A 13400-nucleotide genomic window follows, 5' to 3' on the forward strand; every position below is an offset into this window, starting at 1 on the left:
AAAACCATCTTAAAGCTTTTGAAGAAAAGCTAATTTAGTCTTAGGGGGTGTTTGGTTGCTCCTATTCATGCTCATGTTTGTTTTTTCACTTCAAAAGTGAGTGTTTTAGGTGTTTGGTTAACGATCTCTTGTTTGTCTTTTACATTTGAAAAGTAGACTTTTACAAAAGTAGAGAATTTTTGCTTTTTGAAAAAAACAGCAGCTTTTTCCAACAACAAACCGCAACAGCAAACAACAAAAAGCAACAGCAAACAGTAGGTAAAACAAACGGATCCTCAATTGTATAATATACAATTTTATTTATAATGTTTGCCAAATGGAGCAATTAAATACTTTATTAACAAAAAAATTGATACATCACATGAATGTGATATAAAACCTATAGTCTGAATCCGCAATCAAGGCTACATCCCTAGAGTGAGCTTGCGAGCAAACCTCCTCCACGTGAGATACACTATAGTTAATATTAGGGTGCTCTTGGGGTCAAAGCGACTCCTAGACGCTGTTGGTGGACCACATATCTCTTGTAATTTCTTCATATAACTGGTCAAGGGTCACAATGGCCTTCTGAAACATACATCTGTCGAAGAATTTCTTATATATCAGTCTATTGTGGGAAAATGCTTATGCTGGTAGATTGTAACCACTGCGAGTTCCTCAAACCTCTATTGGACCGCAAACTCCTTACCACCATACTCCTAGATGGTGAAACGCATTTGAAGTTGACCCAGACATCTTATACATCTAAAAAAAATTGAATGCACGTCTTAGAAATGCATAAAAAGGAAATAAGAACAAAATTAATAGAGAAGGTATAAGGAAAAAAAAACAAAACCTTACTTCAAATAAAACTACACGAAGATTTTCTCTGAAAAGTGATTCAATTAGAACTTACAAGGGATGAAAGGGTTTCACATTAAATAGTTGGCCTAAACGCTTCATCATTGTATAACCGCCAGCAAGATCAAAAGGCAACAACTATTAACTCCCTTATATTCAAAAGGAAATCAAGCACGTCTAATGACGGTTATTAAAGTATTATCTCACATATAGTGGTTCGAAATACACCTATTGGAAGACATCTATTAAAGATTCTCTAAATTAAAGACTCAAACCCAAATGAGCCTAAGATTCTTGAGAGAGTCTATCCCTCTTTGGATCTAAAAAACTCTCTCTCCTTACACCGACCTACGACCACCGCCTTATATAGGGGAACAAGATAATTTCACCCATTGGGATTCTATAAGTACTTTTAGTATTTTCCCTAACAATCTTACTGATTTTGGCATCAGAGTGTACCGAAGGGGTCCACCCCAGCACAAATCAACATTTGACGAGAGAGTCAGCAATTGAGCTCTTCGGACAGACCCAACAACCACTAAACTTCAAAATATAACATAAAGTCACTCAATTTTCCACTTTCTAATACTATGGGCACTAAATTTCAATTAACGTTTCAAAATGACCATTGACAATCTCAAAATAGAAAAGTTTAAGAGTTGAATTTGTTTAGAACCAAATTTACCATAAAAACACGTTTTTTATTTTCCAAAATCACCATTTTTAGAGCTTTCTCTCTCTAAACATTTAATTTCTCTCTTAACAAAACAATACCTAAATGATCTCAAACTGAAAAAGTTGAAGAATCAAAATTGCTTAGAATATTATCGTTCTTGAAATTTTCTATTTTGAAAATTTTCCAAAATCAACTTTACATTTTCTAATATTATAATCACTAAACTTCAATTAACATTTCAAAATGACGTTGGCGATCTCAAAATGGAAAAGTTCAAGAATTAAAATTGTTTAGAACCACATTTATTGTAGAACCGCATTTTTTATTTTTAAAAAATCATTGTTTCAGGAGCTTTCTCTCTTAGCAAAACATAAATGACTTCAAACCGAAAAAGTTGAAGAATTAAAGTTACTTAGAAAATCATCATTTCTTGAAATTTTCTATTTTGAAATTTTTCTAAAATCAACTTTACACTTTCTAATGTTATCCCCACTAAAATTCAATTCATACCTCAAAATGACTGTTGACGATCTAAAAATAGAAAATTACAAAAAATGATGATATTTTAAGCAACTTTAAATATTCAAATCAAAGTGATTGTTGTTGTTTTCAAAATGGAAAATTATAAGAAACTGTGATATTCTAAGCAACTTTAATTCTTCAAAATTTTCGTTTGAGGTTATTTATGAGTTGTTTGGATATGAGAGAGAAAACGAATTTTTAGAGGGAGAAATCTCGTAAAGTAGTGGTTTTAGAAAATAAAAGACTTGATACTATAGTAAATGTGGTTCTAAACAATTTTAATTCGTGAACTTTTCCATTTTGACATCGTCAAATATCATTTTGAAGCGTTAAATAAAGTTTAGTGGTCGTAATGAACAAAGTTGAGTAGTCATTGCTATAAGGGTAAATAATTTAATAGTCCTTATTTTTTTACGTAACACACTATTTTAGTCTTCCTATTTTGAAAAACAAATTATAAGGTTTATATCATTTGTCACCGTTAACCCTTTGGTCATTTTGTCTGTTTTTTTAGGTTTTTAACCAAACATATCTAAGTTTTCAAGACAATCATAGTGCAATACAAAATGACCATATTAATATGTTATTTTCTGTCTGTCCGTTTATACTGAATATAACGGTTAAAAATCTAAAAGAAATAAACAAAATAATTAAAAGGTTAACCGTGAAAAATGATAAGGATTTTATAATATGTTTTTTAAAATGAATAAGGTACCAAAATAAGCTTATGATTTTTGGAAAAGTATCAATTTAGGCTCCACGTATAAAATAGCACAAATATAAGCTTACCGTTTAAAAAAAAATATCAATTTAGGCTTCCATAACAGAACGTGACACATCATTTATATTACTCTTGTTAAGTTTTGATTTCTCTCTCCATGTACAATTGACAGAACTTAACGAAATAATATAAATAATGTGTCACGTTCCGTTATCGAATCTTTAATTGGTACTACTTTTTAAACATTAAACCTACATTGATACTATTTTATATGTAAAGGGTAAATTAATAGGTCTCAAAAAAAAAAATCATAAGCTTATTTTGACACCTTATCTTTTTTAAAATAAGGCCTAATACATCGTCAACTGCTTGAGCTTGTCCATAATAGTAGATTGTATCCCTGAACTTTGCAAATGTCTTACCAGCTCTCTGAACTTGTTTATTTTGTATCACCAGCTCCCTAAACTTGTCCATAAAAATTTATTAGCTCCTTGAACTTTGCAAATGTCTCATCAGCTCCCTAATCTTGCTTATTTCGTAACAATTAAATACAAAAATCATAATATTAACTCGGATTAAGGTGCAAAAATACCCTTAACGTTTTGGGTCAGGAGTAATTTTACCCATAACGTCTAAAATGGTGCAATTTTACCCCTAACATTAGTAGCCAAGACCAAAATTATAAAATTTGGTGAATTTTTTGAATTATTTTGTCCAATTCGTACAAAAGTCATTATATTTTTTTTTCCACATCCCAACAGATGTTTGTGATTTGTTACTGATAAAATGATATACGCGTGAAGTGTAGACGACAAGATTCATGGTCGGGAACAGTTTGATGAATTATTTCTCAAATTAATCCAATTTATCAATATTATGGTTAAAATTGTTATTGGCTTCCAACATTATGGGTAAAATTGCACCATTTTAGACACTAGGGGTAAAATTACTCCTGACCCAAAACGTTAGGGGTATTTTTGCACCTTAATCCGAATTAGTATTATGGTTTTTTGTATTTAGTTGTTACAGAATAAACAAGTTTAGGAAGCTGGTGAGACACTTGCAAAGTTCAGGGAGCTAATCAATTTTTATAGACAAGTTTAGAGAACTGGTGATACGAAATAAGCAAGTTTAAGGAACTGATGAGACACTTGCAAAGTTCAGGGAGTCAATCTGGTGATGATGTTTTAAGCCTTAAAATAAAGATTAAACATCATATTAGATAATTATACTTTAGAATGCAAAAGACAAATAAAAGAGAACAAAACAATGATTAGCTTAAATCAACAATGAAAAGATCCGAATATACACAATTAACTAACATTAAAAAATCCTAATCACACTAACCAAAATTAACCTATTTAAACCTCATCATTCTCATCATAATTCTCCAAAATCATCCCATTTCCCCCAAAATGAGTTCATCTTTTTCATATTCCGCAACTCCAAACCCATCGATGAACCCTATCAGAATCTCGAATTCGAAACTTACAGCAAGAGCATCATCGCAAGTGCTGACATTTCCGAGACCGAAGTTTTCCGAATTAGGAGGAAAAAAAGGAATCTCGAGTACAGATGTTCATCAAATTAGAGAAATCATTGAGAAGCAGGTTCGAAAACCAGATGATGATGATGATTATCATTGTTGTTCGTTGAGAAAGCAGTCGCCGGCGGCGAAGTTTCATCCGGCGTTTCTCGAAGAAGCTTATGAGAGTTGTAGATTGATTTGTGCGGATTATGCTAAGACTTTTTATTTGGGGACTTTGCTCATGACTGAGGATCGACAGAAGGCTATTTGGGCGATTTATGGTAATTTCTTTGTTTGCCATTGTTAAATTTTGAGTTCAAATTGATTATAGAAAGAAAAGCTTTTTACCGACGGATATGGAGTCGGTAATCCGTGGTTTCGTCGGTAAACTAGAAGTGTGTTTGAGAGAGATGATGCTTAGAAGGGGAAGGATGAATATTGCGGCATTTCTATGCATTTAAGTTTCATCCTTCCGTTTTTTAACGCTCTCTTTCAACAAGACACTCAGCACGAAAACGGAACCGGTATCGTGTGAATGTTATTTCTAAAATATAATCTTTATAAAAAAAAATTATAGTATTTATCGTAATTTTAAGTGAACATTCTATTTTGATTTAACCATTAACGAAGATGCTCAATTTGAGTGGGTCTCGAGATAAATGAGGTTCACGAACTATTTAAGAAATTTAGTGTGGGACCCACTCAAATGAAGCGTCCTCATTGATTGTTATTTTAAATAGATCTATCTATGGGTTTGGGTATCCATCCGGCCCACTTAAGTATGTGTTTCTTGGTTCGGGTTTGGACAATAAAATTTGATCTTAGGTCATGTCTGTTAAAGCCCGCCTATTTTTTTGAGTGGATTTGGGATTGATAAAAATAGCACAGACCGGCCTAGCACGGTCCGCCTTATGAGTATTAATTAGTAATTTATATATTTATAATTAAATATTTATTTTTAAATATAAATTTTATTTTTTATAATTAAAAATTATGTATATTTTTTTAGATGGACTTATATGGGCTGGGCTTGAGATTTGATTTTTAAGCTCGAGTCCAGCCCGATCAAAATTAATAGCGGGCTGTGTCATTTTATCACTAATCAGTAACATATTAAAAACATAATTAGTAATCAGTAAGAAATCACTAACAATTTTACCTTTAACATTGGTAAATTTTAATAATTTTAGACATGATTAATAAAACTATCATAAATCTTGTTATTTCCAGTGTATATGTGCGTCATTTTATCACTAATCAGTAACAGATTAAAGACATATATATGTACATGGAAATAAAATATATTGTGTTTTGTACGTGTTGGACGGAAAAAATTCAAAAATCAAATATTTGTTCAAATTTAAAAATATTTCCTCCCCAAATCTATTCTGAAATTAAAAAATATATATACTTTCAGAATAGATTTGGAGAGGAAATATTTTTTTAATGAACTGAACAAAATATCTATATTTTTTTTAATGATATCCAAAATTTGTCAACGTTATGAGTAAAATTGTTTTCGGCTGCCAATATTAAGGATAGATATTAGAGGTAAAATTGCTTTTGCTAACGTTAGAGGTATTTTTATATCTTATCCCTATAAAATAATATATTATATATGTATATACCGGTCACGACAGGCTTGACATGTCCGCTTTGTCTTATTTTTATAAATCTTGAACCAATACAAAAATAGACGGGATTTAACGGACCCGGCCTAATGCTATTTTCCTTTATTTAAGCCCGGCCCATTTGATACGGGTTTGGATGGTCCGGACAGATACCCGAGCCTATGAATAGGTCTAATTTGAAAGTGAAATTGTTTGGGCAGTTTGGTGCAGAAGGACAGATGAATTAGTAGATGGGCCAAACGCAGCCTACATGAGCTCGGCCGTCCTGGATAGATGGGCGGAGAGGCTCGAAGATATCTTCGCCGGCCGTCCTTATGACTTGCTTGATGCTGCTCTTACTGATACTGTTTCTAAATTCCCTATTGATATCAAGGTATTTATTTATTTTATTTAATCAACAAAAATTGGTAAATTACACTTGTGATATCTCAACTTTGTTTTACTTTCACTATGGTCCTTCAATTTCAAAATCAGACGTTATGGTCTTTGAACGGTGGTTTTATGGGAAATCAACTTTAATTTTTGTTTTTGTTTTTCATTTTTAAAATAAGTCACATCAGTCCTGACATTTTATGGACCATAAACAAGAGATAAGAGACTTTTAATAAAAAAAAAAAAATGTACTTAAAAGTCTGAAATAGAAATTTGACCCATTTAGGCCTAAGTTTATAACAAAAGAATTACGATATACGTAGTTAAAAAAAATTGGGCCCCTTTTGACACTGGACCTAGGCGACCGCACTCCTGGCCTATGCCCATGACTAGCCCTAAAATAAGTGATTATGTTTAGGGTTGTAATTGAGCGGAGCCGAGCTTTGGCATGATCATGTTCGGCTAGTTAGAAAATGGGCGTGCTCGAACTCAGTTCAAGCTTAACATCTTGTTCGAGCATGTTTCATTAAGAAAATTACCTGATTGTGAGCTGTTAGCGAGCAACTCGTTTATATTTATAAGCTACGTAGTTTGAAAATCTACAAAACTAAAGTTCTCTTCTATGGAAATATTATTATTAAAAAACAAAGGTAAAGAATTTATTAGTCCCTATTTTTTACCTAACACAATATTTATCCTCATATTAATACATTATTTAGTCCTTAAATTTTACTTTTTTCTATTCAACAGTTTAGTTTCTCAAATATTTGAATTATTAAACAGTTTACTCCCTCTATAAGGAACTAAACTGTCAAATAAAACCAAAATTCAGAACATATAGTGTATTATTAAAATACGAGGACTAAACAAAGTGTTAGGTAAATTTACAGGAACTAATAAACTATTTATCTAAAAAATAATTGAACTGAGCTTGCTCACGAGTCTGTTCATGAACATTATAATCAAACTTGTTCACGAATCTATGACCGGGCATGCTCGCGAGTTTTCGAGGTGAGTTTTGATGTGCTCAAGCTCGGATCGTTTATAAATCGAGCTGAACACGGTCGAGCTTTTATCGAGCCACTCTTGAGCGGCTCAGATTGTTTATAACCCTAATCACACTAGTGTTGTAAACGTCCAGTGACCATAATCCCTGGTTTTGAAGTTCATGGACCATAATGAAAATAAGATAAAGTTGAGGGACCATAAGTGTAATTTACCCGAACAAAAATTAAAAAGTTAATTTTTTTTTAGTTTTTTCTTGATCTCTTGAATTGATTAAGTTTGTTTTGATGGCAGCCATTTAAGGACATGATTGAAGGAATGAGAATGGATATAAAGAAAAGTAGATATGAAAATTTTGAAGAGCTATATCTATACTGCTATTATGTTGCTGGTACAGTTGGTTTAATGAGTGTTCCAGTTATGGGGATAGCACCTGATTCTTCTCTTTCTCATCAACATATTTACAACTCTGCTTTTTATTTGGGCATTGGTAATCAACTCACTAATATTCTCAGAGATGTTGGAGAAGAGTAAGTTCCTTTTCTTTCTTCTTCTTTTTCTTTTAAATGGGCCGAAACCAGTAATTGTCCGACCACTCAAATGATGACATATTAATTTAACTGCTAATATAACATCATCTAAGTGGAGGGATCAGTACTACTCAGATCGTGGCACATTAATCTAACTGGTGATATGATGTCATCTTAGTGTAGGGATCAGTACTAGTCCCGATTAGTACGGGTCCCGACCACTCAGATGATGTCACGTTAATCTAATTGCTGATATGGTATTATATGAGTGGGGAGATCAATACTACTAGTTCTGACCATTCAGATGATACCGCGTTAATCTAACTGCTGATATGATGTTATCTTAGTGGAGAGATTAGTACTGGTCTCGATCAGTGCTGGTCCCGACCACTCAGATGATGCCACGTTAATCTAACTGTTGATATGATATCATCTGAGTGGGGCGATCAGTACTGGTTTTGACCATTCAGATGATGCCACGTTAATCTAACTGCTGATATGATGTTATCTTAGTGGAGGGATTAGTACTGGTCCCGACCACTCAAACGACGCCACGTTAATTTAACTGTTGATATGGCATCATCTGAGTGGAGAGATCAGTACTAGTCCCGACCATTCAGATGATGCAACGTTAATCTAACTGCGGATATAATGTTATCTTAGTGGAGGGATCAGTACTGGTCCCGACCACTCAGATGATACCATGTTAATCTAACCGTTGATATGACATCATTTGACTGGAGGAATCAGTATTTGGTTCTGATTCATAGTAAAATTTCTCCTTTTTCTTTTACATTAAATATATTTATATATGTAGAAATAGTTAAAATACACATGATAGTCACGGGAGTTTGAGATTTGTTTCTTAAAAGATTGATGCATTTTATTTTCTTTCGGATAAAATTACTTAAACACTTCACGTTTGATTTCAATAGAGTTGTTAAGGAGCTATTTGAACCAAGATTTAATAAGAGCTTTTTATTTTAATATCTAACAAAGTCATTCAGTCAAATTTATGGGGATGCAAACGGGGTGGGGATGAGGTGGAACGGGGATTAGATTACATTCTTCATCCACGATCTCCAACCTATCAGGGATTTTCCATCCCTGAAACTTAAATGAGGATAATTTTGTCTTCGTCCCCGCAGAGATCTCCATTCCTAGTTTCATTTTGTATTTTTTATATGTAAAAAACTTTTATTCTATTTTTTCTTCGATATTCTTGGCATTTATTATAATATAACGATAAAGAATAAGATTGAATTTGAGTTGAGTGGTTGAAAAAAAGAATAAAATTGACTTAACCTAATAATTCTAAAAAGAATCACAAATATATATATAATAATTAAAAAAAAAATATGAAACAGAAAATTAATCAGGACGGATATCCCCTGTGGGGACATATCATGGATGAGTACCGGAATCCCTAAGGACCGGAGATACCTATCCTTGTTCCCACTTGTATAGGATAAAACAATCCTCATCTCTGCCCTATGCGATTTCCAGCCTCCCATAGGGCAGATCCCGACGTGGATGGAGATCCTTGCCCCATCTACCAACTAGAGAGGGCATGGGTTCAATTCTCACGTTTGTAATTTTTTTGATATATTTTTAATATATAAATGTTATGGGTAGTCAAGTCTAAAAAGACAAGTTTCATTTTATTACCTCATTTTAGAATAACTATTTTTAATTTGATTAAATTTAATTTTTTTAAAAAGTTTCGTTTTATTACCTTAAATTGATTAAATTTGAAAATTAAAAATTAATTTATGCAATGATATGAATAAAAATCAATTAGTAAATTTTATATTAAAGGAGTCCTTACTGCTTGTTTTACCTATGGCCCCTAAATTATCAAGACCGGCCCTGACTATCTTTTACGTCATGTGAGTTTTTGTTTACAAATTAGCTGAAATGATTTATTAAAATCAGATCTGAAATTCAGTAATTTTATAGAGTTTTCATTTTTCTCTATCTGTTTTTTTCTCTCAATTTTCACGTGTTTTGATGGAGGTTTTGAGGATCCATTTGTTGTCGGAAAATTCATTCAATTAAATCTTTATAAATATTAAAATACAGTAAAACCTCTATAAATTAATAATTTTGGGACCATGAAATTTTATTAATTTTTAGAGATATTAATTTATCGAGTATTAATTTAGTGAACTGGCCCAAGTTGGGATTAGAAGAAATTATTATTTTAAAGAGGTTATTAATTTATCGAGTATTAATTTATGAAGGTTTTACTGTACTCTTATGGGTGGATCTTGGATCTGTACTGACAATAACATGTATGTATATTTATAATTGCAGTGCATTGAGAGGAAGAATATATTTGCCACAAGATGAGTTATCACAATTTGGACTAAGTGATAAGGATGTATTTGAAAGAAAAGTCAGTGATGGATGGAGGGAATTTATGAAAGAGCAAATTAAGAGGGCTAGATACTATTTTAACCTTGCTGAGGAGGGTGCCTCACAACTTGACAAAGATAGCCGGTGGCCGGTAATTTTATACTCTCTCTGTTTCATATTAGATGTTTTAATGGAAAGTTATACAGAAATTAAGGACATTAGAAAAAAAAGATTTTATTGTCGCTTATTTATTGATTCCACTATTTATTTATTATATAATAAGTTAATTATTTTAATTAATTTCCATAAATCCATGTTTTATAACACACAGAATATGACTTAATGTGTATTGAACATATAATATGACATGTAATATGAAACAAGAAAAAATCTCTAGAAATACATATAATATGAAACGGATGGCATATATTATGTGTTAATTTCCGAAAAAATTATATTATACTCTCCAGAATATTGAAATAAAAATATTTTTCTCAAAGAAATATAAAAATAAATTATTAAATATATAAAATATATTTTAAATATTTTAAATAATAACATTATTAAATCTAAAATTAAAATTTAGATAGTAAAAACAATATTTTTAAGACAATAATATTTTAATATTTTTATTTTTATATAATAAAATATTGAATTATATTTTTTTATTATTAAAATTAGATAGGAGAGAGGAGAGGGGAGGGAAATATACGCCGAGAATAATTTAATCTTTTTGAAAAAAAAAATATATTTTTTTTGGTAGGAAAAGGAAAAGAAAGAAAAAACAAAGACTAAGACTAACCCGGGATTAGCCTAGGGAAGCTAAAATATATTTAATTATTTAAAATAATTATTCTTTAAGTTAAATAATTTATTAGTTGCCATTTTTTATGTAACTGAATGTTTAGTCTCATTATTTGGAAAAAAATACATAAAGTTTATTGATCCAACTTACCAATGTTAGAGGTAAAATTGCTCTTGGCGGCTAATGTTATGGATAAAATTGCACAATTTTAAATGTTAGAGATAAAATTGATCTTAACTATAAAAATTTAGGGTAAATTCCAAAAAAAACCCTGTGGTTTCATGTTATTCCAAAAAAACCCTTGTGGTTTGTTAATACAAAAAAAAAGGACTGTGGTTTGCGCCGTTACCCCGAAAAACGGAAAATGGCTTAACACCGTTAAAGTGCTGACGTGGCACAGGGGTAAGGTTGGAAATTCGAATTTTTTTATTTTTTTATTTTTTTCCCTCTCTCTCTCCTCCTTCTTCTTCTTCCTTCTTCCTCCTTCTCCTCCTTCTTCTTCTTCCTTCTTCTTCTTCTCTCCTCCTCCTTCTTCTTCTTCTTCTTCTTTTTCTTTTTCCTTTTTCTTCTTCTTCCTCCTTCTTCTTCCTTCTTTTTTTTCTTTTTTTTTTAAGTTTCCGGAAATCTAGAAATTTCCAGATTTCCGGAAATTTTCCAGAATCCAGAAATCCGGAAATTTTCCAGATTAGTGTCCGAAATTTAAAAAAAAAAAGAAAAGAGGAAAAAAAAGAAAAAGGAAGAAGAAAGAAGGAAGAAGAAGAAGGAGGAGGAGAGAAGAAGAATAAGAAGGAAGAAGAAGAGGAAGAAGAAGAAGAAGGAGGAGAGAGAGAGGGAAAAAAAATCGAATTTCCAACCTTACCTCTTGCCACGTCAGCACTTTAACGGTGTTAAGGCATTTTCCGTTTTTCGGGGTAACGGCGCAAACCACAGTCCTTTTTTTTTGTATTAACAAACCACAAGGGTTTTTTTGGAATAACATGAAACCACAGAGGTTTTTTTTGGAATTTACCCAAAAATTAAGGGTTATTTTTTTTTTTTACGTTATCCTAATTAAAGTCAATACTATAAAAATGCTAATTTTGTGAAATTAATATTTGCAGGTATGGTCATGCTTAATATTATATAGACAAATATTGGATGCAATTGAAGAAAATGATTATGATAACTTGACAAAGAGAGCATTTGTTGGAAAGACTAAGAAGTTTCTCTCCTTGCCTTTAGCATACACTAGAGCTCAATCTTCACCTACTTTCTTTCTTCCCTCACATATTGCATAAATAAATATATATTGTACAATTATTAAAATTACTAGTTTTGTAACAAAGTTTATTGTTGTTAAATCTAAAATATAGGCTACCCCTTTTGTTGATCATGATTCTTACTCCTTCCATTCCGAATTATACGTCGTTTATGGAGAGAAAAAAGTTCTGAATTATAAGTCGTTTTTACTTAATTTCCATACATTATCTCAATTTTGCCTTTGCTAAAAATTCTCCTTTTAATAACGTATCTTTCTAAAAATATGGAAAGTTTATGAGAGAATATTAGGTGAGAACAGAGAGAAGATTGCGCCACGTATAGTGATATGCTCATGCTTGTCGAGTTGAGACTTAGGCAAGTGAAGTCATGAGGCAACAATGTACTATATTAAAGGATCACTGGTTTGTTATTATCGTGGGAACTATAACGAACTTAAAACTAGTGTACGTCTTAGTTGTGATGGTGTTTCATCGATATAGGTATTGGATGTTAGACTAGGGGCACATGAGCTTATGAAATAGTACTTGCTCAATTTAAGGAAGGGAGAAAAATTCGGAATTATAAGTCGTTTTTACTCAATTTCACTATATTTTCTCATTGCCCTTGCTAAAAAATCTCCTTTTGATAACGTATCTTTCCAAGAATATGAAAAGTTTATGAGAGAATATTGGGTGAGAATTGAGAGAAACTTGCGGCACTTTACAAATTTATCTATTTTAATTGTATTGTAATTAATGAGAAGTGAGTAAATATTATGTGAGAATTAGTCATTAAAGATGAGATTATAACACAACATTATCCTTTTAAGCCTTATTTAATGACTTTTTAATTTACAAAATTATAGCTTAAACGACATATATTTCATAATAGATTGAGTAACTTAATTTACTAATGATTATAAGAATAAATACGGATGGAAGACGGGAAGAGCAAATCTAGCATCCACGACATAAGCTTTCTATCTAATTGATTCTCAACAAGATTCCTGAACTTTTTGAAACAATATAAAGCTCCAGACTTGTGAGACATCAAATAAACGTGACCATACCTAGTATAGTCATCTATGAAAGCGATAAAATAGTAAGACCAATGTCTAACCCTCACGTTCATCGGGTAATATTTGAATGAATTAACTGCAAAGAATAATCAACT

General features: G+C 31.6%; 1 protein-coding gene across 1 annotated transcript; it reads left to right on the plus strand.

Moving 5' to 3' along the window:
• The first annotated feature begins 4170 nt into the window (after positions 1-4170).
• On the plus strand, positions 4171-12354 carry LOC136233226 (phytoene synthase 2, chloroplastic-like). Its single transcript, XM_066022841.1, has 5 exons — positions 4171-4568; positions 6119-6291; positions 7590-7825; positions 10142-10334; positions 12089-12354. Exons 1-5 carry the CDS (start codon positions 4175-4177, stop codon positions 12263-12265), a joined length of 1173 nt encoding a protein of 390 aa, XP_065878913.1. The 5' UTR covers positions 4171-4174; the 3' UTR covers positions 12266-12354.
• Positions 12355-13400: the final 1046 nt, after the last annotated feature.

This window comes from Euphorbia lathyris, chromosome 6, assembly GCF_963576675.1.
Source record: "Euphorbia lathyris chromosome 6, ddEupLath1.1, whole genome shotgun sequence".
In the NCBI taxonomy this organism is placed as follows: domain Eukaryota; kingdom Viridiplantae; phylum Streptophyta; class Magnoliopsida; order Malpighiales; family Euphorbiaceae; genus Euphorbia; species Euphorbia lathyris.

Bases quoted from the DNA above. Each gene is read 5' to 3' on its own strand.
- LOC136233226 (XM_066022841.1), top strand. From the start codon at position 4,175: ATGAGTTCATCTTTTTCATATTCCGCAACTCCAAACCCATCGATGAAC. The intron at 6,292-7,589 runs GTATTTATTTAT...TTTTGATGGCAG, and splicing joins AATTCCCTATTGATATCAAG to CCATTTAAGGACATGATTGA. The intron at 7,826-10,141 runs GTAAGTTCCTTT...TTATAATTGCAG, and splicing joins CTCAGAGATGTTGGAGAAGA to TGCATTGAGAGGAAGAATAT.